The 27,957-nt window shown below is 32.0% G+C and overlaps 2 protein-coding genes across 2 annotated transcripts in view; one reads left to right on the top strand and one right to left on the bottom strand.

The window, feature by feature from the left end:
• The first annotated feature begins 6,153 nt into the window (after positions 1 to 6,153).
• On the top strand, positions 6,154 to 22,702 carry LOC124366849. Its single transcript, XM_046823448.1, has 2 exons — positions 6,154 to 6,929; positions 22,621 to 22,702. Exons 1-2 carry the CDS (start codon positions 6,154 to 6,156, stop codon positions 22,700 to 22,702), a joined length of 858 nt encoding a protein of 285 aa, XP_046679404.1.
• Positions 8,878 to 27,957, bottom strand: part of LOC124366222 — a 60,004-nt gene continuing 40,924 nt past the window's right edge. The window contains exons 3-4 of the mRNA XM_046822612.1: positions 25,679 to 26,668; positions 8,878 to 9,602 (exon numbers count right to left, since the gene is read on the bottom strand). Coding sequence (XP_046678568.1) covers positions 25,679 to 26,668 — 990 coding nt within the window. The 3' untranslated portion in view covers positions 8,878 to 9,602. The remainder of the gene's footprint in view (positions 9,603 to 25,678; positions 26,669 to 27,957) is intronic.

A 27,957-nucleotide genomic window follows, 5' to 3' on the forward strand; every position in this document is an offset into this window, starting at 1 on the left:
GTATTCATATTATAAAATCATCGGTCATTAAACATTACAGTTCCTTATTCAATTAGGTTGGATACTGGAAACTATTCTGAGTCCAGACATTATGAGAAGTGATGAAATCTATAATGCACATCTTCACACTTTTGAGTCCAGATATAATTTACAAGAAGTGATGAAATCTGTCGTCCCATACATCTAGACTTCATATTTCAGTCCAGACATTATCTAAGAGAAGTGATCTATAGTGCCATACATTTAATCTTCACACTTTTGAGTCCAGATATCATTTACAAGAAGTGATGAAATCTGCTGTCCCATACATCTAGTCTTCAACTTCTGAGTCCATACACTATCTATGAGAAGTGATGAAATCTGTACTGCCATTCATCTAGTCTTCGACTTCTGAATCCATACACTATCTATGAGAAGTGATGAAATCTGTAGTGCCATTCATCTAGTCTTCAACTTCTGAATCTATTCATTATCTATGAGAAGTGATGAAATCTGTAGTGCCATTCATCTAGTCTTTGACTTCTGAGTCCATACTTGATACTTGATGTCTTCGTCTTTGACTGATAAAACCAGATAGACTGTGTCAATTTTGTTTAAAACTGTTTGCAATTTGTTCAGAACAATTTTGTCAAGTATTTAAAACTATATACACTATTTACAAAGGTTTATGGTGTATATAGTATTATCTATGAGAAGTGATGAAATCTGTAGTGCTACATCTAAATCTTCACACTCCTGGGTAAAGAAATCAACTACAAAAAGTGACAAAATTTGCAGTCTTAGCATATTTACCCAATTATTTATGTTGTGTATTGTGCACAGTCATACTTCTAAATTCTCTCTGTGAGCTGTATCAATCTTGAATGTGGCACAATATTTCATACTATAATCTAATTCGCTAGTAAATAAAAAATTAATGTTTTCAAAAAATAATTCTAAAAATGTTATAAATGCGAAGTATCTTTGATTTGTTTTGTTTTCGCATGTAAATTCCTGCACCAATTTTCTGAAATTTTACAAAGATATTCTTACTGTTCTTGAGATGAATATAGGCCTATTCTTATTTCAAAAATCCCTATGGGCTACGCCACACTGATCTTTAAAACAGTGAAAAATCACATCTTGGTCTCTAAATTTGTGTAATATTAATTGAATGAGCCTGTCAAATGTAATCAACTGTTCTATATAAAAACTATTAATTGTTACTTTCAATTTCTTTACATTTATAGTGAGTAAATGGTCTAAACAGTAACCATACTTTCCACCCCATTTAAGATTTCAGCGATTAGGTAAATACATATCTATCTTAAAAAATGTCCTAAAACATAAGGTCAGAATCTGACTTCAAAAACTCCCTTTGAAGGAGTCAAAAAGAGCTATGCTACTTGAACTTTCTGCTGGACTGTCCTTTTGAACTAATATACCAATTCAAGCTCTAAATGTTTTAAAATATTAAAAAACTTTTACTATAAATTTAAAGACTGTTGTGACATCTATCTAAGTCATATTTTGACAAAAGGAGGCTTCTCAGAGCTGTGAATGTACATTATTTTCTTGATCAGGAGAGAGGCAAAATAAGCAATGGAACAAAAAATGCTAAGACCGGAGTAAATTAAAATGTTCATAAATATAACTTTATAACATTTTCTATATCGTGGGAAGAAAGCAAACTGAAAATTGATGTCGGAAATATAATTCATTCAAACAAAAAGTACTCATAGAGGTGCAAGCGAACCTAAGAAATTGTGTACGAAGTTGGGAGTAACTGCTAGTAATATTATCAATGCGATAGTGCCTTTGCTCGTTTGTTTCACTTTATAGAATTAATTCAAACTAAAAATGCAAAACCTAAAATAAGAATTACTCACAATTTTGCTTAAAACCTCTGGTTCTATTAATCATGAACACTGAAATATGGGTGAATAATATACAGGGTGATTCATGAAGTTCTCCCCCCACTTCTACAGCACATTGTACTAGTAAAAATAATGAAAAAATGTTATATAAACACAGGTCCGAAAACGCTTCGTTAGCGAGTTACAGCTAGCGAAAGATTTTCGCCTGAATTCCTGGGTAAAGAGTAAAATAAAGCCATACTGAACTTTTGGAATAAGGTTAATTAAGTAAGAAATATCGTGGATTCTTATGTATTTTACCTGATAAAGCTAATAAAAAATAGGTTTCAGAAACTGTACCTGTAGTAGTTTTTGAGGGATTCAGGGGTTAAATGCAAAAAATTGGGGCACGAAACAATGTTTTTTTTTAAGTTTGATGTACAATAACTTTGTTTAAATTGGTAATAAATACATAAAATCAACAAACATTAATTGTAGAGAATTTAATTCTGAGAAAATTGATATATAATCAAAGTCTAAAATAAAACAGAAATAAGTACCAAAAAATCGATTTTATTCAGTATAATACATTACTAGTTTTAAGCAAAAATTAATCAGGTTGGGCCAACCGTACGCACCTTTTTATAATAGATGTTCGAAAATGAGGCCATCATTATCAATACATTTTGCAGCACGTTTGTGTAATTGCTTTTGTTGCGTTTCTTAATTTTTTCAGGACTTTTCCCTGTATCTGCACAGCCGAATCCATAATACGGGCAATTAATTGATCACGAGAATTCACTTTTGTCTTGTATACAATGTCTTTCATCCATCCCCAGATGCAATAATCCAATGGAGATAGATCTGGTGAAACTTGGTGGCCAAGGGTGAGGCCCTCCACGACCAATCCAGTGTCCAGGAAATTGATGATTTAAGTAAGCAGAAACGGCACGTGAAAAGTGGGGAGGTGCTCCGTCAATGCTGGAAGTACAAATTTTGTCTGAGATGTAAAGGAACATTCTCTAACAGCTGCGGCAAACTCTTCTTGAAGGAAATGCAAATAGAACTCAGCACTTAGGCGTCCAGGTAATATGAAAGGTCCAATCAGCCGATTGTGCAAAAGGCCACACCAGACATTGACGCTAAATCGGTGTTGAAAGTTCTGTTCCACTACCTCATGTGGATTTTGGATTTTCTTCTGCCCATGAGTGTTCATTGTGCAAGTTATTGACACCATCCCGAAGTGAATTGTGCCTCAATCCGTAAACAAAATACGCTTGTAGAGTTGATTATTAATATTCAAAAAGTTGCAAAACTCCAAGTGAAGCGGACCATCCCCTAGCTGTAGATGTTGAACCTTTTTGTTTATGAAACGGATAAAATTTGTTTCGATTAAGTGACCTCCACACCGTTGACTGCGAAACTCCTATCCGCCTAGAAATACGTCGTGTACTTACACCTGGACTGCGATGAACAGCATTAATAACAATATCATCATCAAGTTGGACAGCTCGTTCATAAATTGGTTCTAGTACTTGGTAGTGATCCTGTTTTCCCGAAGAGTACGAAAAGTTCCTGAAATTGTTTTGGTATCTGGAACCCTCCTATTAGGGTAACGTAGTTCATATTCTTCTACAGCAGCTCTAGCATTACCATTAAAGTAACCCAAAATAAAAACCATATCAGCGTATTCCTCTGATGTAAATAAGTAAGGCATTTTTTCGCTGAATAAACAATCGAATTATAACTCACATAAAAATTGCATTTAATAACACGAATCACAGAACCCGATCTCCTGCTGTAGCTTGCAAAACACCACTAATACACAGTGTTCTAACGTAACAGTACAGAATACCATTGTTGATCAGCTGTTATTCGTGCGTTACCAACTTAGAAATTAATTAAAACAAAAAACTGCATTTCGATTATTAGTAAACAATAATGGGAAAAAAAAAAATGTTTGCTTCATTTATTTTCGAACATTTGATGTAAATTTTTTATTTAAAAAAAACAAAAAAAATACAACGTAGTAAAACATGATATTTTTATTTACAAAACAAATTTATTTAACAGTTAATCTTGTTTTCTCAATTTATCTCATCATTAAGGAACAAACATTTTGTTTTTGTTTTATTTTAACTAAATACGTACGGTTTTTCTTTACAGCTAGTAATGTATTATACTGAATAAAATCGATTTTTTGGTACTTATTTCTGTTTTTATTTTAGACTTTGATTATATCAAATTTTCTCAGAATTAAATTCTCTACAATTAATGTTTGTTGATTTTATGTATTTATTACCAATTTAACAAAGTTATTGTACATCAAACTTAAATAAACATTGTTTCGTACCCCAATTTTTTTGCATTTAACCCTGAATACCCTCAAAAAACTACTACAGGTACAGTTCTGAAACCTATTTTTATTAGCTTTATCAGGTAAAAATACATAAGAATCCACAATATTTCTTACTTAATTAACCTTTCCAAAAGTTCAGTATGGCTTTATTTTACTCTTTACCCAGGAATTTCAGGCGAAATCTTTCGTTAGCTGTAACTCGCTAACGAAGCGTTTTTCGGACCTGTGTTTATATAACATTTTTTCATTATTTCTACTAGTACAATGTGCTGTAGAAGTGGGGGGAGAACTTCATGAATCACCCTGTATGACATTATTACAGCACAAGTGCTTTCACTACGAAAGCAATGAAATCATGGGAGCTATTCAATCAAATACAACGAATGTTGCGTAGCAATTGCGGGCAAAGCCACGGATATGTGCTAATAATTTCAAACAAATTCCATTTATAGCCTTCAAAGCATAGAGCATGCTTGAAAGTAGTATTTATAAGTAATTCAACCTTTTCTCCAGATAATAAAATTTTAAGTTTTAGTAAAAACATACATTTAACTGTACATTAAGCATGCAGTACTTGGTCGGCAGTGTTATGTAGATATCAAACACAAAGTTACTGCCTAGCTTTGACTACAGATTTTGACCGTTATAAAACAAAAGCACCGGAAATGTTTTCATCAGAAGCAAATTACAATTCCTGAAAGTATTTGCTTTATCATCGAAGTAGACTTCTCACACTTATTATGTGTGTATATATTTTATTGATCAGTGAAACATGCCAAACTCAACTATGGCGTCGAATATATAATTCATGCGAATCAGAAGTGCATATGTGCATAGAAAAACATTCGCAATTTCGCTTAACTTTTTAAGCTGTTAACCACTGATAATATGTACTCAAAATATGTTTATTTCCGTCTTAAAATTACATAGAGACCTACCAATTATAACATCATAAGTGTGCTAACTGAATACTAAGGACTTCGACTTTCAGATTCCTCTAGAATGGCCTAAAAGAGTTCAATTGTTACTGATGTCGTTGCAGCTACTAAATCAATAATCATGGAATGTTGGAGAGAAATTTGAATTGTTTGACAGTTACTTATAAAATAAGTTTCACTCTCTGAATTCATGACCTCAAAACAGTGCTCTTTAAACTTAAATCTACAATGTATCAGTAGATTGGATATCTTTCATTGATTACCACTTATCTCAGGAAGTTTTAGTATGTCTTTTAAAAGGAATGTACCCACAATGTTCTGTTTTTCAATAGGAAATAGTGTGTGAAGCCGCGTGTAAGTGCTAGTAAGTTATACTTGAAATTAGTATATTGCTCATTATATGAAATGAAAATGTAAATATTGCTACCATTATGCTGAATTTCAGAACAAATACAAATATTAGTGTTTGGAACGAACCCCACTGAAAAGAAAATATCATCTTAGATAAGGCCTCTAAAGTGGTGACCAGCCCCTTGACTAAATGTGCCCACTTTTAGCTTTTTTTGGTTCTTTCAACCAGGAATATCCAGTTATTAATGTGGAATCTATAAGTTCAGAACCTGGGCAGGAATATACGTGCATAGCGGTCGTTACCTAGATGGATAAAACTGGAACTAGGCAGATACACACAGCTACAGCTACAGAATATTAGAAGCAATGGATTCCAAAATAAAATTCAATTAAATTTATATAAAAATAATATTCTTACCTCTTATAGAACACAGGTGTAGTACTCTGACTTGTGGGCTCTAGCGAAACAGGATCTACTACTCCGCATAAAGACAACTTTTGGAGTCTACAAATGGTGAAAAATTCTAAGAAATCATATAATTTTTTATGTCTTTCTTCCCTATTTTTGTAACATTATAGTTTAAACTTCTTAATGTCTTCAAGACGTTATTGTTTTTTGGAATTTATTTTAAAAGTAATTTACAAATTTAAGTCCATCACTATTATCACAATGAGTTTTGAAACTGAATTGATCCATAACATCCTCTCTTCAGATGACCAGGAGAATCTACAGAAATCCCTTTCCTGCATTGTTGAGTGGTGTGTGGCAAATTCTATGGACCTAAATATCTCCAAGTCCCAAGTTATCTCGTTCTCTCGCGCTACGTTAACCTTCAACTTTAACTACCATATTGGTGGTGTGCCCCTTAACAGAGTTGATCGTCTGAGAAACCTTGGGGTTATTTTGACCAGTTCACCAAGTCCTTCTGATCATATTGCGTCCATCACTTCTAAGGCTTATGCTCTCCTTGGCTTTATTGGAAGATCGACAAGGGGCTTCAAGTCGCACGACTCAATGCTGGTTTTGTATAAATCCATAGTGCGACCAGTGCTTGAATATGGAACTGTGATCTGGTCCCCTTACCAACTGGGCCACGTAGAAGACTTGAAGAGGGTGCAGACATGTTTTTTGAGGATGCTGGGAACTCGTCTGAGCTGCGCCTATATGGAAACGCCTGTTCTCCAACTGGAACAGCGTTTTCATCTGCAGTCACTGTACCATCGGCGCATCATCTTCGATCTTCTCTTCCTGTTCAAGCTGATCAACGGACTGGTGGGCTGCCCTGCTCTCCTGGAAATGGTTGATTTTAGCGTCCCTAGGGAAACGAGATCACGGACTGTCTTCTGCCGCAAATTCCTGCCCACGAACTATGCATGCAAGAGTGGTGTTGCAAGAATTCTGAGGCATGGTGGAGTGTGGTCCGGGCAGGTGGATTTCTTCCTGAGGTCTCTTTCGCCTTTCAAAAAAAAATCATGCAAATTGTTAACTAATTATAGGTCCTACTACTCAGTAACTTTGTTGTGATGTAACTTGTTATTGTTATTCTCTTGTCTTGTAAGATTTTGATTGCATGTTGTACGTAAACATAGTTTTAAGTTGTTCTTATACCTAGATATATGTCATTTTTTCTTTAGTCATATGCTAAATGGTTATGTACCGTTGGAAGAAATAATTAAACATACAATGCAATAACTACTTTCAATTTGCAAATTTCAACCTGCACTCCCAAATGCAATGAAGAAAAGTTAAATTCAGTGAAATCATCATTAATACCGCCAGTTTTGGTCTATAGCCTACTGAGAGAGGCTAACTAATCTCAATATGCTTCTGCAGCGTAAGGCACCTGCAGCTGTGTTAAATCTATACTAAGAGGTGAAATAACCTGAGAAAATTAACTTCAAATTGCAAAGCGCAAAAAGAACAGTGCATACAGAAAATTAAATCTTGACCAACATTCTAACACGATGGAAGGAGGAGGAAAATTTAAAATTCTTGTCAACTAGGAAGCAAAAAGAGAATAGCTAAGGGAGAAAGAGCTGCTTGTAGATATGGATGATGAGGGCAGCAATGAAAAAGAATGTTTATTCTGTTGTGAACAGTATGAAAATGAAATGGATCTAGAACAATGGATTCGCTGAGTACATGCAAAAGATAGGTCCACGAGTTATGTGCTAATACTGGTAAACGCTATAAAATCAATGAGTGTGATTTTGCCAAATAAATATTGATTTAGTTCTATCAAAGTGTATAGTAATACTTGAAACAATATAATTCATATATAGTAGTCAATAATCCAAATCAATTGGAACCTGAACCGTCCAAATTTTTGAAATGAACCAAAAATTGGAGTAACAAAAAGCAAATAAAAAGTTTTGTGCAATCAAACATAAATCACGTTGTTTATGAAAGTAGAGCATATACATAAAATTATTGATTACTGTTTTAATAAAAGCTTTAAACGTTTAACTTACAGAAAAAATACAAAACTCCTATTTTTTGTAATGTACGTCTAGGTATATAAAAATAAAACACTGTACTTGTAAAACTTTGATTAATAAACAACGTTTGTTTTTCAAACCACACCAACAAAGTGTCTGCTGACATAAAAGCCACAGAAAATATCGGCCCAGCTTCTTCAATTTCATTTTGTGGAAATTCCCTCCACTGATAAGACGCATCTTGTGCGCACTTTAGGACAGAGAGTTTTTTTTTGTTTTATACAAGTAGGTACTGTACATGTATTAAAAACACATTTTTTGCCAGAATTAAATCCTTTGATGCTGTACTATAATTGAAAATAAAAAAATTGGTTTCCAATTTTTACTGCTTTATTCTACCCTTCCATTATTAGTGTTTTAAGGTACAAGAGGATGTATATAACATTATAATTTAAATTTTAAAAAGTAATTATCGTATATACTATATTAAAGTAAACAGGAAAAGTTGTTCAGTAATGTGCAATAGTTGTTGTCAGCAACATATTTGCCAAATTAATAGTATCAAAAGTCTCCCCTCTTATAAAGCCCAAGAATAGAGTAGCAGTAATTGCGTTTTTGAAAAGTATTAGCTTTTAAGTAATCGTCCAAATTCAAATATGTTTGAATATCTGTATCAATAAGGACAATTATGAATGAACAATTAATTTCTTGTTTAGCTTTGAACATTGGAAAAAAGCAGCAACTATTAATTGTTGTGCACTTTCATAACCACGAAGATTCAAGCAAAGTGGATATTGATGTTATGAAGTCTAGTCTTAGTAAATTGATTGCATATTTGTTCTAATACATTGAATTGCTTTTTACTGTATCTTTTCTCTTGGCTTTCTTTTATACATCAGAAAAATATAAACATAATATTGCAATTAAATATTGGTGTTAAAGGAAGGAATCTATATAAAACAAAACCAATTTATCCTTAATATTGGTCCATATACATTTCTCAATTATATCCCATTCTCTTCATCTAGAAGATCACAGTTCTGGGTCTCCTTCTGGAACTGTTGAACACCTTCAGCACCTCAATCTTTGACCATATTGTAAGAGGACTAAAAGACATATAATTTTTAATAAGAAAATATTTTATTGTATTGAGAGACTTATTCAAAGAACCACCAGTGAGTTGAAGGTAATTTGGAAATTTCTGCTTGAAGAGTAGCACTTCGCTCACTGTCGTCAGAATAACAATCGAATTCTGCAGTTCTGAGACAGTCGTCTAAACCATCTAAGTCTTCGTGCTCTACAAATTCCTTGAGTGTTTCCTCTAAAGTAGCTGATTTGTCATCAGTGCTTGCAGGAAAGTCCTTGAATGTATCAATGAAGAATTGGAGGCCAGATCGCTGAATTCTCACTGCATCTGTGCTATGTGAAGAAAACGAGCTTTGAAGGGTAGATAACTTGTAACCCAATCCTTGCAAGGCAGGTTGAACTAAGGGGCCTATAGTTCTTTTTTCTTCCAATGTATAGGCTATGTTTAATACTCCCGCCTTGTAAAATGCAAACAAAAGATCTTCAGCAGTTGATGATGTTTTCACAAGATCTGCTTTACTATCAAACTTACTATTTCCTATGATCTTTAATCCTTCAATAATCCTTTTAACAATTTTGCCTGGCTCCGACATCCTGAGAAAAAACAAAAATTTTTAATTATACTAAAATACAAGATAAGTTGCGCAATACTGAATAATTCTAAAAAATGCCAAAAGTTAATTTTGAACAAATTTTACACAAAATATATTACACAGGTATACAAAAAAATATACATGAAGTTTTGGATAAGGATTCCCACCTCATTGACTTAGTTTAAGTACTTGTGAAAAAATCAATAGAAGTGAAATATTGTCAAGTAAAATGCAGAAGTTTCTTCAGACATACAACATTGCTATGGTGGGAAGGATTCATTCAATCCGAATATTGGTTAATCTCCTTTTCACATTCCGTTTAGTACAGCGTAAATCTGACAATTGAGACAGATTGGCCCTGGATCTGGAGTCCACACCTATCAGAAGAGACCCATAAAATGTCAGTGATGAATACGTTCAACCTTTGCAAACCATTTCATCTTGTGCTTAAGAAAGCAGAATGTAAAATGGAGATTCAATATTCATAATCAATAAACTATTAAACTACTAGTAAAGTTAATTGTTTCCAATTAAGATAAAAAAATTATCCAACTACTTTATCTTACAAAATATTATTTGTTACATAAACAAATACAATTTCAGTAAAATAAAGACTTAAAAATAATTTACAAGGCAGCCTTGGAATTTTGAACAAGAATCTTCATGAAAATGGATATTTGGAAAGTGTACAACAATCCTCTTACATAATACTAAATTTTTGAAAAAATATATATATTCTTTCTCCACCAGGTATTAAGGACGGGCCATTAAGACCCACAAAATTTGTGATTTGGAATCTAAAAAATCTGTTGACCTTTTCAGACAGTATTTTATACAAGTCTAATTGATCATGTTACCTTTCAGATAAACTTTTATGCTCAGTAAAGCAGTAAAAATTTTACACCAAAAACCAACAAAGGAATTGAAATCTTTTGGGAATTAATGTCCAACAGTGATACATAGTGATGCATATTTTCACCACCAATATATTATGATGGCATAGTGATACATATTATGCAACACCTGGATTTAGCTATAGGGTCATTCCAAGTCAAATAAACCAATGGTCTGGATCTTGACCTCTCAGATTTGTATGGAAGTATTACCTACCAAGACTAGCAGGGCCGTGCGCAGAATTTTATTTAGGGGGGGTTCTATACTTATTTTATGAACAGTATATAACAGTAGAACAGAGCTCCAATTTTTAAACAGTATATAACACAAATCCTTAGAATCAATCCATGCCCGAGGCCCTTTGTTGGGTTTTTTAGCTGCATAGAGTTTTTTACAGATGTTGGGTTGCTATCGATATCAGGGGATATCGAAGGCAATGTCGGAACGGAACTTGGGACCTGGTGATTGGAATGATAGGAGGGAGTGGAAGTTGGGAATCGGAAGGCGACCACATACGCTGTGAAACCGATTATATATATATATAAAACACAAATCAGGCGGAAAGCGCGCGCGGAAATATTTGCGCGCGCATGCGCGTAAACTGACGGCGCAATAGAGCACAATTAAACTGATATATGGAAACAATATGATATATCCCAATCTTCAAGGGGGGGGTTTGAACCCCCAAACCCCCCCCCATGCGCACGGGCCTGAAGACTAGTGAAAATACACAATTTTACATTTTTCTCCCTTTGGGTTTTTGAGTTACAGGCTTTAAAAAACCCAGTTGTTACTGGAGTACACACCGGTTTGGTGTGAGCAGCCATTGCAATGTACCATTAAGTAAGTTATTGTGTTCTGAAATCAGTTAGCTGTGAAATTATCTCCCTTTCCCAGTCAATGTTTTACTTCGAATTTGGTCAATACTTCTAAATTTACATATGGAAACATTTTTAGTTAAATTCTTAGTTTTAAATTAGTTTTTAGACAAAATTTTTATTAACAATTTTAATTTTGACAATATAACTAGTTTATGTAAATTTAGCATTACTGGACCACATCTTTTCAATATTACCTTTTATAATTCTTGAAAAGAGTGTATTCAATTATACATACCGGCTAGATTCTGAAAAGTAAAAAGTGACAGTCTGTTCTTTAAGAATTTTGAACAAGAATGTTGCTAAATTGGTGTAAGATATTTATAATTCTAATGATGTTAGTAGAATGATACTTGGTAAAACATATCATGTCACAATTAGAAATTAAGATAGAAAGGTACAGGTACAAAGAGATTAGTTATAGCAAATTTCTAAGAAATATATGGCTTATTTAAAGAAAAATTCTTTAAAAGTTTGTAAGCTTAGGCCCAAGGACTACATCCTTTCTGGGTAAAGTGCACCACATAAAATTTATATTTCTGCACATTGCACCGTAACTAAAATTAATGATGACTGGATGATGAGCAAAAATGCGAAATTTTGTCCTGGATAATGATTATCTTTGAAAGCCGATCAGATAATGTTCAATCCATCTTCTCAGCACTGTTACATCAATGTGTGTAAAGAATACCCAAGTATTAAAGAATTAAAAGACTTACTGTATGACAAATTTAATAAAGAAATAATAGATGAAAGTGCTTACAAAAAAGTGGGTAACTGTAGACAGGAGTTTGATGAAAACAACAGTAAAAAGCACCAGAGATTTTATTGTGATTTTTAGAACCATATTAGAGGCTTAAAATATATACATTTCTAATTAATCTGCAAAAGGGACACTATAATGAAATAAACAAAAACTTAACAGAAGGCCATGTATTAATTAATTGTGATTTGGGCAAACACTATTCCTTCATCATATAAGATGAGATACAATCCTTTTTTCTGGACAACCAGTCAACCTACCCTACATCCCTTCATTATTTATTACAAATTGAAGGGAAAATTTAAACATCTTTAATATGTTTCATATCAGACTGTCTGGAACACAATAAGGTTACCCTTATACTTTCTAGAAACAAACTTTTACAAATCAAATTTGGATTTGAATTAATTAAATTAAAGCCGAATGTAAAAAATTGCAAATACTAATTCATACTACAAACTTGCTATAAATCAACAATTTCCATTTTTGTAATTTTTAAAAAGCGACTATAAGGTGTTGTGTTTAAGGTAATAGATATTACCTAAGGGATAGAGATGATCAAATGAAATATTTTTTTTAAACAAAATAATAACACGTATGGCTGTGCCGTGCTAGCTGCATACATCAATCATTGATTGCTAAATATGCGTAAATAGATTTTAAAACTTTTTTTTATTGTTTGGTGTTTTAATTGTGTACTTTTCCAACCTCAGATAATTTTTTATGATCTCAACGCCTTCAGTGTCACCCTTTGCTTCTGGCAGAAAAAGAAAAACACCCTTAGAGTCAATACATAAATTCAAGCTCAGATCACATCAGTATTCATAAAGGATAACTTTAACTTTTTCCTACCTTTAATATGTACGTACTTACCTATTTACATCTAATAGACTAATAACAAATAATAGCGACAAAGGGTGGATTCGATATTTGTATTTATTAAATTTTTAGTTTATTCCGTCTTCTGACACCTGTATCAAATGTTATTAAACACATGCTTTTTGTAATTGCAAATGCATTCAACCATCAGTGTTGATGTCAGAGTTTTAGGAATTTGTTATTTTGTTCCTCAATTCCATACAGGAGATAGTATATAAACCTTCTCCGTTACAAAATACATACGCATAGAAATTTTCATAATGATCAGTCCAATAGTTTACGATTCTATAAAGGACATACGGACAAACATTCATTTATATATAGATTTTAGTTTGTAAATTATATTTTAAATAGATTATATTAATATCCATACATTAATTTCTAAGATTGAAAGATAGCAAAACCGTACTGTTCTTTGAAATATCTATTATGTCATTTGGTCGCCCAAATTTTGTTTTAAGTTCATAGGATGGTTATGAATATCGATGATTCTAATCATTCAATAATCATCATCCGATTGTGATGGTTGCCGCTTATTAAACTGTTAGTAGCTGAAAGATCTCAGGGGCAGAATACGATAAGATATGCAGATCTAGTTTTTGTATTGCTTATTTCAATCATTGATACTGTATATATATCGAATAACAGAACTACCAATCGGTATATTGGAGCCAAACCCACATGTTTATTTAGGAATTTATCACATAATTTCCTCATATCCATCAGCACTTTCAAATTCTCAACAAATAAATTACTTCTTGCTGTTTATTGTTTACATGACAAATGACTAACTAATAAGTAGGAATCAATGTTTTGTTAAATAAATTGTAATATCGAATTATTCATTCCGATAAAAACAATCAAACCATTGGATAAAAACAACCGGAATGAAGAGTGTAGGCCGCTTATTAAAGTCTACCCCATAAATCATTAAAGTTAAACTGGGACAATAAATCCAAATAAAGATAATCTTCAAACAGAAGTTTAATAAAGTATCAACGTTTATTCATACATCGTTCACAAGACTAAAATCCGATTAATTTCAGGAAACTTGCATATAACCTACAATAACGTAAACATTACATTTGATATTTCTACTCAATTCATATCAAAACTAGATATTTTTTAAACAAACCAAACTAATATTCATGTTGCAAATACTAAACTTGATGTAAATTCTAAAGCACTGCCTCAAATCCCGCAAATCATTAACGAAACACTACATAGGTCTAACCCCAAAAAGCATAGAAATCAAATGAATATTGAAGGTTGAATAAACAGACAGGCCAGCTGAGTTCAAAAAACAAATCATCTGCAGCAAATTGCAATACCATAACCAACACAAGATACATAAGATGAGATACGATAGATAAGATGTGTATTGGGGAATATTAAATTTCGCAAAATATGGCCCTAAATATCAATAAAATAAAATATTACATATAATATACCCACATGTGCCTTGTTTTCTTAAGTGGTTAAATCACAGGATTGTTTTCTCTTATCAGCACTATTGAAAATTATAATAGTAATGGCCGATGATGGTTCGCGATTCGCGTACCTGCTACTTTTTAGCGCGCTTTTAAATCGCAGTTACAGCTAACTGTTACTGAACGAAAGTAGCAGGTAAGAAATCGCGATTGCATAAGTGGACTCTTGTTTTACTGCTGGCAACATTCGTGACTCACGGAGTCAAGTTACCATTCTAAGGACTAAGGAGAAGGAATAGTTGCACTCTCTGCCGGTATACACATTTAGCTTTAGTATTGAACAGTTATTATATAATGTTATAATATAATATAATATTATATAATGTAAATAACAAATCAAGGAACAGCTGATAATGTAAACTATTTAAAGAACACATGAATAATACTAAATATTATACCACTTATATTTTTGGAAGTTAAGGTTGTTAAATACCGCTTGGGTTTAGTGTTAGTTAAAGCTTTTATCGTAGCCTACTATCTATTGCTACGTTTATAACCCTGTTTTATGCATACAACAAAATGTCATCGCCATATTGTAACACTTTAATTTTTCTAGAAACCTTTCTTAATATTATTAAAACTATGTCCATGTCTGCGACGTTAATTGAATAAGGTGGCTAGTACACAACACTCTTGATTGGGTTTATTTGTATAATACTTAACCATTTGTGATAGTGATCAGTAAATTTATTAAATCTATCCGGACAAATCATTTTATCAAAATCAAATCAAAATCGTTTATTCTCAACAAAAAAAATATTACAAATGATATTCTTTGTTTGAAGGTTATTTTTGACGATGGAAGGATTGTGAAGAAAACAGGATTTTTCCGGACATTTGCCATCGTTCAGTGTGAAACAATAAATCAGTAACACTACGTTTCTTTTAACCTAGTTTGTTAATATTATGTATTAGGTTAGTTCTTTACCTGAAGAAGAGGATCAGATTGAAGATCTCGAAACGTAGTGTTACTGATTTATTGTTTCACTGAACGATGGCAAATGTCCGGAAAATCCTGTTTCCTTCACAAATGATATAATTATATTAATATATTCATTGTCTAAAAATATACAATTACCATACATATTTGGATTTTGACGTATATTGTGTAAATATAAATTTATGTTTTTTTCTAATTTAATTATTTGAGAAATATTTTCACATGGGCTACTAAAGCCTGTGCGTGAGAACGAGTCACCACAAAGTACTCGATTGGTATTTCAAACCTTAAAATTTTGTTATATCTTATTAAGTAAAAAAAAAATTAAATAAAGTAAAAATAATGTTTTATAGAATGAAAAATAAAACTAAAGTGAGAATGTATCTAGACGAAGTAAGTGAATAGAAATAATTATTAGAAGGACAAACGACCAACTGTCGGAGATCAAGACCACGGACAGGCCTTGGTGCAACTCTTAGTTAACAGACGGACATCTCGGAAAAACTGCGTACAAAAATTCACCATTTTTTATCATCGAGGGTTGTTATCTATATTTATGGCATCAACGTATTAGTCTCGCATGACTTCCCCAGAAGACACACACACTCAAGTTCACATACACACACACGCGCGCGCGCGCGCGCGCAAAACGCTCGCGTGCAGCACACACACACATTCGCACACACACACATGTACACAAAAAAACTAAAACTAAAAACTCGCTCACACTATATTACTTATTTTCTAATACTTACTTACAAGCCAACATACATATAATCATATTAGCTATATACTTCCAAACAAACCCAAATGCTTCCAGTATATTTCAAACATACTCACGCTTACATCCTTACATGCCTGTTACACCAACACTTATATTCATTTTTCCGCCTCCCATCCTAGCCCACATCATCTATTGTCTATAATTTGATGTAATTAAGAATTCAGTACGATATCTTCCCACCAAATTTAGCCAATTAATAATTTCTCTTTTTAAAGAAAACATTGTTAGGCCTATATAATTAGTATTTTTTTATGGAATCCGGCAATTTATTAAAAATAATGTGTGCTATATATATATGTATTAGTAGTAGAGAAGGTTTTAATTAATCTCGGAACTCTAAGTCTGTCCTGTAGTAGCGTATCTTGTGGAAATATTCATGAGGCAAAGAGTCAAATAGATTAGGTCAATTAATACTGTTGTGTTTTACCCTGTCACAGGCCTTGGAAAGGATACAGTCATAGTATTCATTTAAAGAGCTGTTTGTATTTTACTTAATAATTAAAGACATCCCTTTTCTTTATAAAAAATGTACTGTGTATGAGGCAAGATATTGTCTGTCTCGAAAAACCATTCAAATCTATTTTTAATAATTCCTTAAGTATTAAAAAAACTAACAATAACACAATACTGAAACTTATTATAACCTAAACACTGTTTAAGTGTATATTCCCAAAAACTATATAAAGGTAATACACAATTGGGTTTTTTACTACTATCATGAAGTATTTGACGTCACTTTAGTGTTAGAACACGTCTCAAAAAGATGAGAATAGAGAGAATTGATATATTATCTTAGGGAAATACCAAAATATAAAATAGGCTGTGTAAAGTCTTTCACTGTCCGACTGTCAGGGTCCCAAAACATTCCTCTCCCAAAATACTGCTGTATAACTTAAATTCCAATTATTCTGGAGTGGACGATGAAATTGGAATATATTCCATTGGTCAACACTTTTTTCAGGAGTGTGCCTCATATCATTTAAAAGTTATATGCCTAATACTTACCTGTTATTTGATAGGAAATAGCAAAAAATGAAGTGATACATTTTATGAACGCAAAGCCATTAAAATAAGCAAATGCAGATATCCTTTTAGGAATTTATTTTAAATATTAATTATTTTTACATTTTTAAGATAAATTAAAATAAATAAACTTTATGGAGAAGAGAAAAAAGTATTTTTTTATTCGAATATATTTTGGTGATGTGTTCAACACAATGTTTAATTTGCACGTAAGAGTATAATTACGTATTTATCCATGCAAACATGAAAATAAAAATAAAATATTCCTATGGCATTGTTATTTATTGCCAAGGAAACCAAGCATATTTAAAAAAATATTCTTGCTGTACTGCATGTTCTTTCAGACTCTTCTTGCTAACACTATTTCGTAAAGGAAACCAAAAAGAAAGGTATATAACAACTCTAGAAGAGTTAATCCAACAGCTTTTTTTCGTTACTGGAGCCTTTTGGTTGAAGAGACTACACGTATCTACAAGGAGTGAAGGAAAAGGATGGGAAGGTGTTGTACCTAGGATCACATTTTATAAATTAATTTTTTACAATGGGGTTTAAACTCTAACACAACAATTAGTAAATGGTTGCTTGCTATAGTTACTTACATCTCAATTGATATTTTTTAAATTGTACTAATTCTATTTTAAAGTTACAATTTTTAACATTTTCTCAACTACGACATGGTGCAGCAGTATGTTGTACCTTGGTTCGCCATATGTTGTACAGTGGGTAATGTATTGTACCTTGGGTCATTTAAACTAACCATATGTACAGTAGTATACCTGAAAATCATTTTTTGGGATTAATAAAACTTTTTTATTTATACATTTATTTTTTCACAATTCAAATTCATCTTAAAGATTTGTTATGGGAAAATAATACCATATAAAACTTAACAACAGTAGCCATTATATATTTTTCTAGAATTAAAATACATTGTTCAATGGTTTAAGTAGCCAATTAATGTTGGTCTTTAAGTAAACTAATTAACATAAAAAGAACAGTCTAAAAAAATGTGTAAAACTGTACACAGTTTAATAGACGTTTCGAACAACCAGTAGTTGTAAGTGGCAGGCAGTATTCTCTCAGTATCTTCGTTGGTAATGTATACTTCTTGCTTTTCTAGGATAACCCTATTTGTACCTTGAATACGTTTGTAAAATTTGACTTTGTAGTTCTTATCAAACAACTCTTTGTGCAAGAATTTGTGCAAGTAGCACATCCTTTTTTCGCAGATATTTTAGTGAGGACAAAATATTGCTTTTTTTATTTAAATTGAGGCATAGTTCAAACATTTTTTCATGCTGGTCCATCACCATTTCCAGATCATCGCCAATGTCATCTGCGAATGATCAGGAACCTTTATAGTCAGGAACTTCATCAGAATCGGAATCACAGTTTAGTGTTTTCTTGACTTTTTACATTTTGAGATATCTGTTTCTTATAGTTTTACCCCTCTTTTTCAATTTTAAACTTTTAATCTATTTTTTTCTGGGGTGTCAGTAAGTATCCTGGTTTTACCTTTCTTCCTCCTACCTGTAGTGTTTCTAGGAGGGGCTTTGGGGAAGGGACGAATCATTTCTGGGGATTTCTTCATACTTAAACCAGACCATATACCTTTGGTCCAGTGGCTGTAGCTAAGCTTGCTGGAATAGAAACAGATACAGTTGATAGAACCCATTTATTTTGAAAAAAGCAGGGTTTGATGCAGAATCTAATCGAGCTGCAGCGCACTAATGATAAAATGAAGTTCATTGTAGCTAAGACTGTATAAGTTATTTTAGGGGCTCGGTCAGCAGTCAAACCAGGAGATACATTTCTCAAACCAAGGGAAGAGTAATTTAACGTAGAGTTTCAGTAATAGCCTCTGATGTTTCAGCACTTATTCTATGTGTAACGTAAGACGATAGAAATTCATCTTTACGAAACATATTGTTATTAAGTGGATAAATTCCAGTGATTCAAAAATCCATTTGGACGTGTTCAGTAGTAAAAGCTTTATTGTGAGCAGTGGTAATAATTACAAGTAGATTATAAATGCTAATTGGCCTTCCAGGATGCTGTATCATCTATTCGTTTAAAGCAGTGTTGTAGAACGTTTTGTAAGATCCAAAACTCACTTATCCAGTGGCTGCAGCTTATTAGAAGCATGAGGAGAGATTTTTAGCATTACTATCTCGTTTTCATTTGCAATGGTTTTAGCATCTATGGATATGTGAGTCTCATGGTTGTCTAGGATCAGTAAATTGTGGTTGTACTTGATTAATGAAATGTTTGAGATATTGACTATCTATCCACAAGATATTTAAAAAACGAACTGACCTAAAGACCTTAAATTTCGCATGACGCTTCATGTCTATGCAGGCTACAATGATTACAATGATGGTAGGTGTAACACACTAGGATTTGACTGAACGTTAGTGGTTATTTTAACATTGGTCTTATGGGTAACCGTCAGAGCAACAAGAAAATAGCAGAACAAATTAATTTTTTAAACAAACTAAACTACTATCAAATGAGATTTTAACACTTGATATTTTTATCCTTAGAGTAAAAAGAGAAAATAATAGGGTGTTATTCAATGTTTAAAGTTGGTGACAAGATTTGATTTCAACACACTCTTGCCTTATAAACCCTCCATAGATGTTCAGAACTTTTATTATTTGAACAATAATATAAACCTAAACTAATGAAAAAATGTGAATGGATCATGTGGAGAAATATTTCTAGAAGTAGTTCATCTGTAGACTTTAAATTTGGCATGAAACTTCATTTTTACGTAGATAAAAATGAGTCCTATGGTCCGAACCTGAAATTTGGCTGAGCGTTGTTGAATCTTAACAATTTCTCTTTTGTCTGCTGGAGGGACGATATAAAAAATACTGAACAAAATTCTTTTATGTACTGTCTGCAGGACATCTCAGAGTGAAATGAGCTACATATTTGAAATTTTGAACTTTATGAAGGTCGTACACAACATGTCATGTGGTGTATTCCTACCTTGTTATTAGAACTTCCTAGCCACTTTCATTTACATAATGAAAATTCTGATTCTAAACTCATGGTCAGGGACAGAAAATAATCTTGTTTCTGATCATAATATTGTGAACATCTCAAGTTATAATCACGTGGTGAGTGTGTGCATATTAATTGTTAATTTTATCTTGTTTGCTACACTTTTAATGTTGTCTTTGAAACATGAAGCACACTGTCTTAGGTTGGAATTAATTTTATCACCAATGTACATTTAGATTTTATACACATTTCGAACCTGTGAAGAAGTAACACTCCCAAATCAAAGTAACAGATATGCATGTACAAATTTTGTTTTTGATGAAAAATTGAAAAACCATCAGTTTTACCTCATAAGTCAACCTCGTTTAATGCCTATATTTTTAGTAGAACTTGTTGAACTAACGGAAATGTCTAATTTTAAAGAAATGATTAATAGTCATTCAAAGGCTTTGATTTGTACACATTTTTTCTTTTATCTCTTAAGACGAATATTACTCCAGATTCCAGAAGTCAAGTCTGTGACAGCTTCAGATTCCAGATGCTACACTAAGAGGAAAGTAAACGGGAACTACACTCAAACTTCACATATAACTCTTGATTTTAATTAACCCAAATTGTAAGTACTACTTGTTGTAGGTTAAATAATAAATGTACACAAATAATACTTCTTAAGTTTTAATGGAAATAGCACAAAATTAAACAAGACACACTAAAAGCTTAAAATTATGCAGTTTTGATTTCAGATACATTATTGATAAAATATTTTTTATGGAATTGATAAATGTTTTTGAAAATTAGAAAGAATTTTTCTAATAAATCGAAAGTAATAATTTATTTTCTCATACAACAAAACAAAATTATAAATACAATAACTTTGTCTATATTAAAGCCAAATTGTATACTATTTAAATAAACAAGAAACAGTACTTCTCTCATTTATACCAAAACTAACACAAAAATTAAAAAAACAACTATAGGAGTTACAGGTATTAAAATGAAAAAAGTATTGTTACAAAAGAAAATGAGAGGCAAATATCTCGCAAGCTTTTGCCTGTTTCAGACCAACAGTTAAAACTATTTATTACTTATAATTATCATTAAGAATAAAAATTAATTATGAGATAATATTAAATGAATCTATTAATATATATCTAGAATAAGCACAATAAAGTTTAATACAAGTAATATTATGTAAGTACAATATAATTAATGCAATATAAGTACAATTGTATTGATCTATGTATGTTATATTTCATTTTGTTAAAATAATAATCAAGTGAACTAATAAAAAGAAAAAAGCATCTAAAGAGGAAATACCGCGGATAAAGATAATAATAAAATATTTAGATTTATATCTAAAGAAAAGATTGATATCTGGACTGTTTCCCTTACACAGACCTCTTAGTAGTCTATAGAGTGAATAAAAAGTCAGTCAGGACCCCCACGATTCATTTTTTAAGTTCATATAAGATGTCCTTTGGGTAGCAGTGTAATGTGGAAAGGAAGTTTCATTTGATGAATTTAAACATTTGTTGTCTCCAAAAATCAAGATTATATATCATTTGGGTAGTGGTGCTTTGTTACAAGACTTTTAATAACTCACAATGTTGTCAAGTCAAATCAAATGTTCAAACTGAAGCCCTCCTACTATTCGGTAGTAAGACAAGCGTAGGGTGAACTCTCTCACGTTTTGAAAAGTCTAAAGTCGTATTTGGTTGCAGGCCTCAACAATCCTGTTTCTTAAATCTTCAATCTTTTATACTGGTGTTTTGTGAATATAAGTGTACAAACTTCATGTCAACCTATTATTTTTTGGAAAAGGGATAATGATCTCTGGTTTGCACCATTCTTTAAGTTTGTTTATGCTCTTCAAAATGAGTTACCCCTAAAATACCGCATTTTTGGGGAACACAAAATGTTCCAAATCATTAAATGTAATTTCCTGTCAACATTGCACCACTGCCCAAATGATATTCTGATTATATTAACTTTAGAGAAAAATAGAGAGGGATCCTGATTTTTTATTCACCCTGTAATATGGAGAAATCTTAATTTTAATTTAGTGATGTATGTTATTCTTCAGTGCGTGTGAATAAGTAATTTAATTTTATTTGATTTGAATTCTTTCGAAGCTTGAACTTACAAAATATATATATTACTTGTTTTAAAAAGCAACATCCAGAGCTGAACTGACTTGGTTTGTCACATTTGTTAACACGTAAACAGGTTGGAGAAAACAACAGTTAAAGTGAGAAATAAACCATACAGTAAGAAGAATGTTGGTGCCATAATACTACCTTTGGCAATCAAGTGAATTTCCATTTGTGGGATCATTGAATGAATAACACAATTTGTGTAGGTACTCCAGCCCAGTTACCAAAGTTCATAAGGCTGGGTCCGAGATATCTGCTCCTAACTCCCTCAATACATTCACTGTATAAGGTACACCAGTGTTCTACCCTACCATAACTACTAAACTACATCGTTACTTCACAGTGCGTCATCCAAAACTACGTAATCCCAGGAAAAGCTTGAAAGCAAAAAGGTGTATACTGAACAAATAGACTACCTAAAACTAATATATATGTTTCATAACACAATTGCTAATATATAGATTAAAGCATGTTGAAACTAAAACACACAATAGTGCACGTGGGATGAGAGATTCCCACATGGCTGGGTGACCCCATATCCTATAAATAAATTACGTCACATTCGGGTGAAAGGATGACACTACACTCATTTTGTTAACTAAATAATAGTCAACTAGATATTAAAGTAAAAATAAAAAATAAAATGCAAGGATCCAACCAACTAATAGCTGTACTCTTGCGTTGTATTATTAGCTATGTGATTGAATATGATATAAAGATGATATCAACAATCTTACAAACTTGGTTTCCTTTTAGCCATCTTGATTTTAACTCACTTCTTGATAAGAAGTGTATTCAAAACATTGCATCCTTAATTTTTGAAGTAATGTTATTGGAGGTGGCTCATTTTATGTAATTAATGAGCATCCAAATACTATTTGAGTTTTGAAAATGAAAATGTTTTTTTTTTCTTTCGTAATTTGAATATCCAAAAAAACTTAAAAAGAAAACTAAAAAGGAGATTAGTTATATCTTTAAATTCATGATATCTTCCAAAACCCTATGACAAAAACTAAAAGGGTTTAAAAGTGTTTAACAAGAAAGTAGCCCAAAAAAAGTTTTGGGGGGGGGAGATCGAGACAACTGATATTTTCCCGTAGTGGACAGAGAGTAAGGCCCCATTTTGTTCCTTAAAAAGTTCTTGACCCATTTCTTTGTTGAGAATGATCTTTCAGCAGCACATGTCAGTAATACTAAATTATTTAAATAATGATAATCATTTACTAAAAAAGTAATTTAAAAAAATTCAAAATTTAGGGGGTTTCATTTTTCTTATAGGGTAAAACTCAAAATCATTTCACTACAGCCGGCTCTTAAGCATTGCATTTCTATTAATGACATTTTAGTGCCACACTAAATGTCTATCTTGAACAAATTACTATTTTTATGGTATTTTATGACAGATACCAGTGGTATTTTTCTAATGTGTTTTATAAATGAGTGTGACCATTCCATATTCTACTCACAGCACAGAATCGTTAGTATATTTAAGTTTTGATTTAAAAAAATGTTAATTATCTATATAAATATGTTTTACATCAAATGGTAATTAATTTTTTTAACACAAAGCTTACAGTGCATGCGTTCTCGCTTTTCATTTAATATGTCTGCCATTTAGAGTGGGATTGGTATCGGCCAAACTTTTAAGCGATGGGGAGCCCCCCTGTCTTATGGCAGGTTCTCAGGCACACGTATTACAAAGCCTCTTTCAAAATCACAAATTTTAATTTTTTTCTCTTATTACAATTCTTATGTTTATTAATGTGACATGATTAACTTTGCCTTAATTACAATACATACCTTAAAATAATTTAAATTGGACAAGTTTAAATACTTCTTTAAAATATAATAGGTAACCTGTTACCTCTAAGACTATTGTTAAAACAAAATTTTTTAAATATTTTAGATTGTGAGAAACTTCTCTTTGATGTATATATTTTTAATTACATGTAAATTAAGTTTTAGATAAAAAAATTTGGTTAAAAAAAAGACTAGTTGAGACGTTATGAAAGTAATATGTGTGTCAGGTTGGACTGATAGCAAGCCAGCTGTGTTGCCAAACTGTGCAGACCTTAAGAGAAAATAAGAGAACATAAACTGTAGTTTCATTCTGCTGTATTACTCAACACTTAGCATGAAAATCTGAATTTAAACATTTTGACTTTGGTCCATAAGTTATGTATGAATATATTACAAAATATAAGGCTACTGTTGCAATTAGTGTAAAATTTAAGGCTACTGTTGTAATTAGTACAAAATATAAGGCTGCTGTTGCAATTAGTACAAAATATAAGGCTACTGTTGCAATTAGTAAGAAAAGTAAAGTAATATCCATGATTATCAGTGCTCTATGAACACTGTAAGTACATATTCCAGCATTCAGCATTGTAATTCTAGAAAATTCAAAGAAAATAATGAAATTTAAAAACAAGAAGCACTTGGGAATCAAAATCAAAATAAGATTAACCCAATTTCCGAGAAATTTGAAACATTAACATAGAAAAACTATATCCAAAGTACAACTGTAACACTAAAAAATTAATATTTAACATATTGTTTAAAATAAGTACAAACTTAATTATTTAGATTAAAATTGGTCTATAACGCTGTGGGGATTGCATAATGTCAAAAATTGTTCTCTTTTGTGAAATATTGAACCAAGGGTTGTGGTTTACTTTTCTCAATAATTATGAGAGTCACCCTAAATTGTGGACTTCATAATAAATTCAAAATGTGTATACCCCAAAAATATTTTACGTTTTAATTAATTTTTTCAGAGTCAAAAATACTTTATTCAAAAACTTAAATTATTAAAATGTTATTCATTACACAAAAGCACCTAAAAAGAGCATATTATGCATATATTAAAAGATTTTCAATTTTTTTTAATTGCCTAGATAATTTTGAGATGTTTCCAACATTTCACTTTAGTAGTGTAAACCATATCAGAGCTAATTACAAACAGGTTTGTATAGGTTTAACTCTTCAAGTACATCTAGAACTTATTACTGATATTATTTAAATTCAAAATATTTGTTATGAATTTAAATTAATACATTTTAATATTATTAAAGCACATGTTTTGGTAACCGAAACACAATATCATAAGAAATAATTAATTATGGTATCATAAATTTAGAATTGATTTTTTTAAACATTTGTAACAGGTGGCTACCACATAATGTTCAATTTATAAGGTGATGGTAATAAATATTGATCTATATTTATCCATATCCATAACAAACTATCAACTTTTTGCAATACCTAGCATTTGTTTGGAAGAAGCTTCGGATCGTACATGACAGTAGCAATGCCAGAATTTCCATCTCTATCAATTTTTATTGCTCTCACTCCTCTTTCTGGCTCTATGTATGTAATCATCACGCAGCTACCGTCTTGACTCAACATTGAATTTTTCTTGTTCGTCGGGTTTCCAACAACCTCTTGAGCAATTTCGAAGTACTGCTCCTCTGTTAGATTTCCACTAGTGCCGAAATGCTTGTGCTTCAAATGGTGATAGGTAGCAGCATCATCACTGAAGAAACCCGGTTTGCACTTTTGGTTCAATGGAGCGACTTTGGATTTCAAAGAGTTGTAACGCTCTTTCAGTCTAGCATAATCTTCTTCAGTCTTGAACTGATTCATAGCTTTCTGCCTGTGAAATTCTTTTCTTTTCATACCTTGCCCTATGCCACGGTCTTCATCAAATTTTGATTGTTTGAAATCAGGCTGAGTTTTAGCTGCAGTCAAATCTTGTTGATATCTCGCTTCGTAGGAGTTTACAGTCTCGTTGAGGTCTGCTACAAAATACTCAGTATATATGATAAAGTCCTTTGTTGTGGTACATCCACTTGATGCTGCAAACTCTGTTGTCATTTGTAGTATCTCTTGGTTATTCTTCGCTGTGTTCTCAAGAACAACTCGCAAACGATCTATTTCATGGGGCGTAGCATTTGCAAATATCTTTTTCCCACCCACTACAATATCATTTAAATTTTCTTTTCCATACATCTGACAAAGCTTTTGCGTAGTTTCTTTTCTCATGCTTTCAAAGGCGATTTGATGCTTTCTGCAATACACTTTCATGTCCTTGTGAAATTGATCTTTGGTTAGTGTCCCATTGGAATAGTTTCTAGTCGAGTTAAAGATAGCTTTCCGTGATTCAGCGGGGATTTCCAGCAGTTTGAGAGGATGAATTTTAAGGTTCTTGTTGACTACCAACTGTCCTTTAAATCCTTTTTCAGTCAATTTGACCTGAAAATGAGGAAATGGATGAGCATTTTTATACTAATTACTTACTATTTGATGTAATAGATTTAGATGTCCAATTTACACTGATCAAATAGAAAGATTGCAGTACAGTAGTCATGGTTGAATCAAATTGGAATAGCTTATCAAATTATATGTTCAGACATTCCTAATTGTGGGGTGTTACTTAAATTATTGTACTTTCTACCAAACACTGCGTCTTTGCTCTCTAGGGCCCAACTATACAACGAGAAAAATGAAGTCTTAAAAGAAACCGAGCACAAACAGTATTCACACGGCCACAGCTCGTATGTCAATCTTACATTCCGTACAAAATTTGTCAATGTTGTTACCAAAAATGTTTTAATTATTAATGTTGTAATTAAAATTAAAAACCTGCTTACATTGTCGAGGTTAGCTTGGACTATATTTAAACACCAGAATCATGCATAATATAATTTTATAATATAAAGGAATCATTTTATCACCATCACAAGAGTATAAGAGTTTTTTTAGTAACCATCATTGATTTACTGACACTCAGAGGCATGTGGTTTATATCAGACCGTCATCTAGCAGAATCAGTGACTGATTAGCTCTAAATGTTCTCGATGAAAGATAAAATTTAATTCAACGAATATGCAAAAGGCAAAATCAAGAATCTGGCAACTTTCCCAAGAAGAAACAAGCTGACAAATTGTAAGTGCCTTATGTAACCACAACCAATGTAGTCCTGCGGTTTAATGTTGAATCTCAAAAAAGATTCTCATCTATACTGCTATATTCCATAGCTACCAGGGCAAATATCACTATTATGATGTATTTTTACCTTATGTCTTGATTATATGTGGTTAAAACTGATATCACTGTTTTAGCTTATGGACTATTTTTTCAAATGTTTAGAAAAATCCTATTTCATTCACAAACCTTCTACCATAATAAACAAACTTTAAACACAATTTGTAGGAAAGGAAATAGACAGCATGATAAGGTTTCCTTAAAGTCAAACCCTCTTTAGGGTTGAATGAAATATCCTCAACAGTACTAAAAGGATGTAAAGAAGTAAGGCTATAACTAACATAAATAAAAAAAATTTACTCAAGGAAAATTCCCAGAACTATTAAGTGGCAAAAGTTTACCTTGAACTTAAGAAAGGGAATCCAAAGATCCAAATGACTAAAGGCCTATCTTTCTCATGAACCATTTTATAAAGTGATAGAGAAACTTGTTCTGTACAGACAACCTCGCCTCAACCAACATGGCTTCACTTTTTTATTCATAATTTTTATTTCAGT

The sequence above is a fragment of the Homalodisca vitripennis genome, chromosome 7 (genome assembly GCF_021130785.1).
Source record: "Homalodisca vitripennis isolate AUS2020 chromosome 7, UT_GWSS_2.1, whole genome shotgun sequence".
Taxonomy (NCBI): domain Eukaryota; kingdom Metazoa; phylum Arthropoda; class Insecta; order Hemiptera; family Cicadellidae; genus Homalodisca; species Homalodisca vitripennis.

Bases quoted from the DNA above. Each gene is read 5' to 3' on its own strand.
- LOC124366849 (XM_046823448.1), top strand. From the start codon at position 6,154: ATGAGTTTTGAAACTGAATTGATCCATAACATCCTCTCTTCAGATGAC. The intron at 6,930-22,620 runs GTCTCTTTCGCC...CAATTTGTGTAG, and splicing joins CAGGTGGATTTCTTCCTGAG to GTACTCCAGCCCAGTTACCA.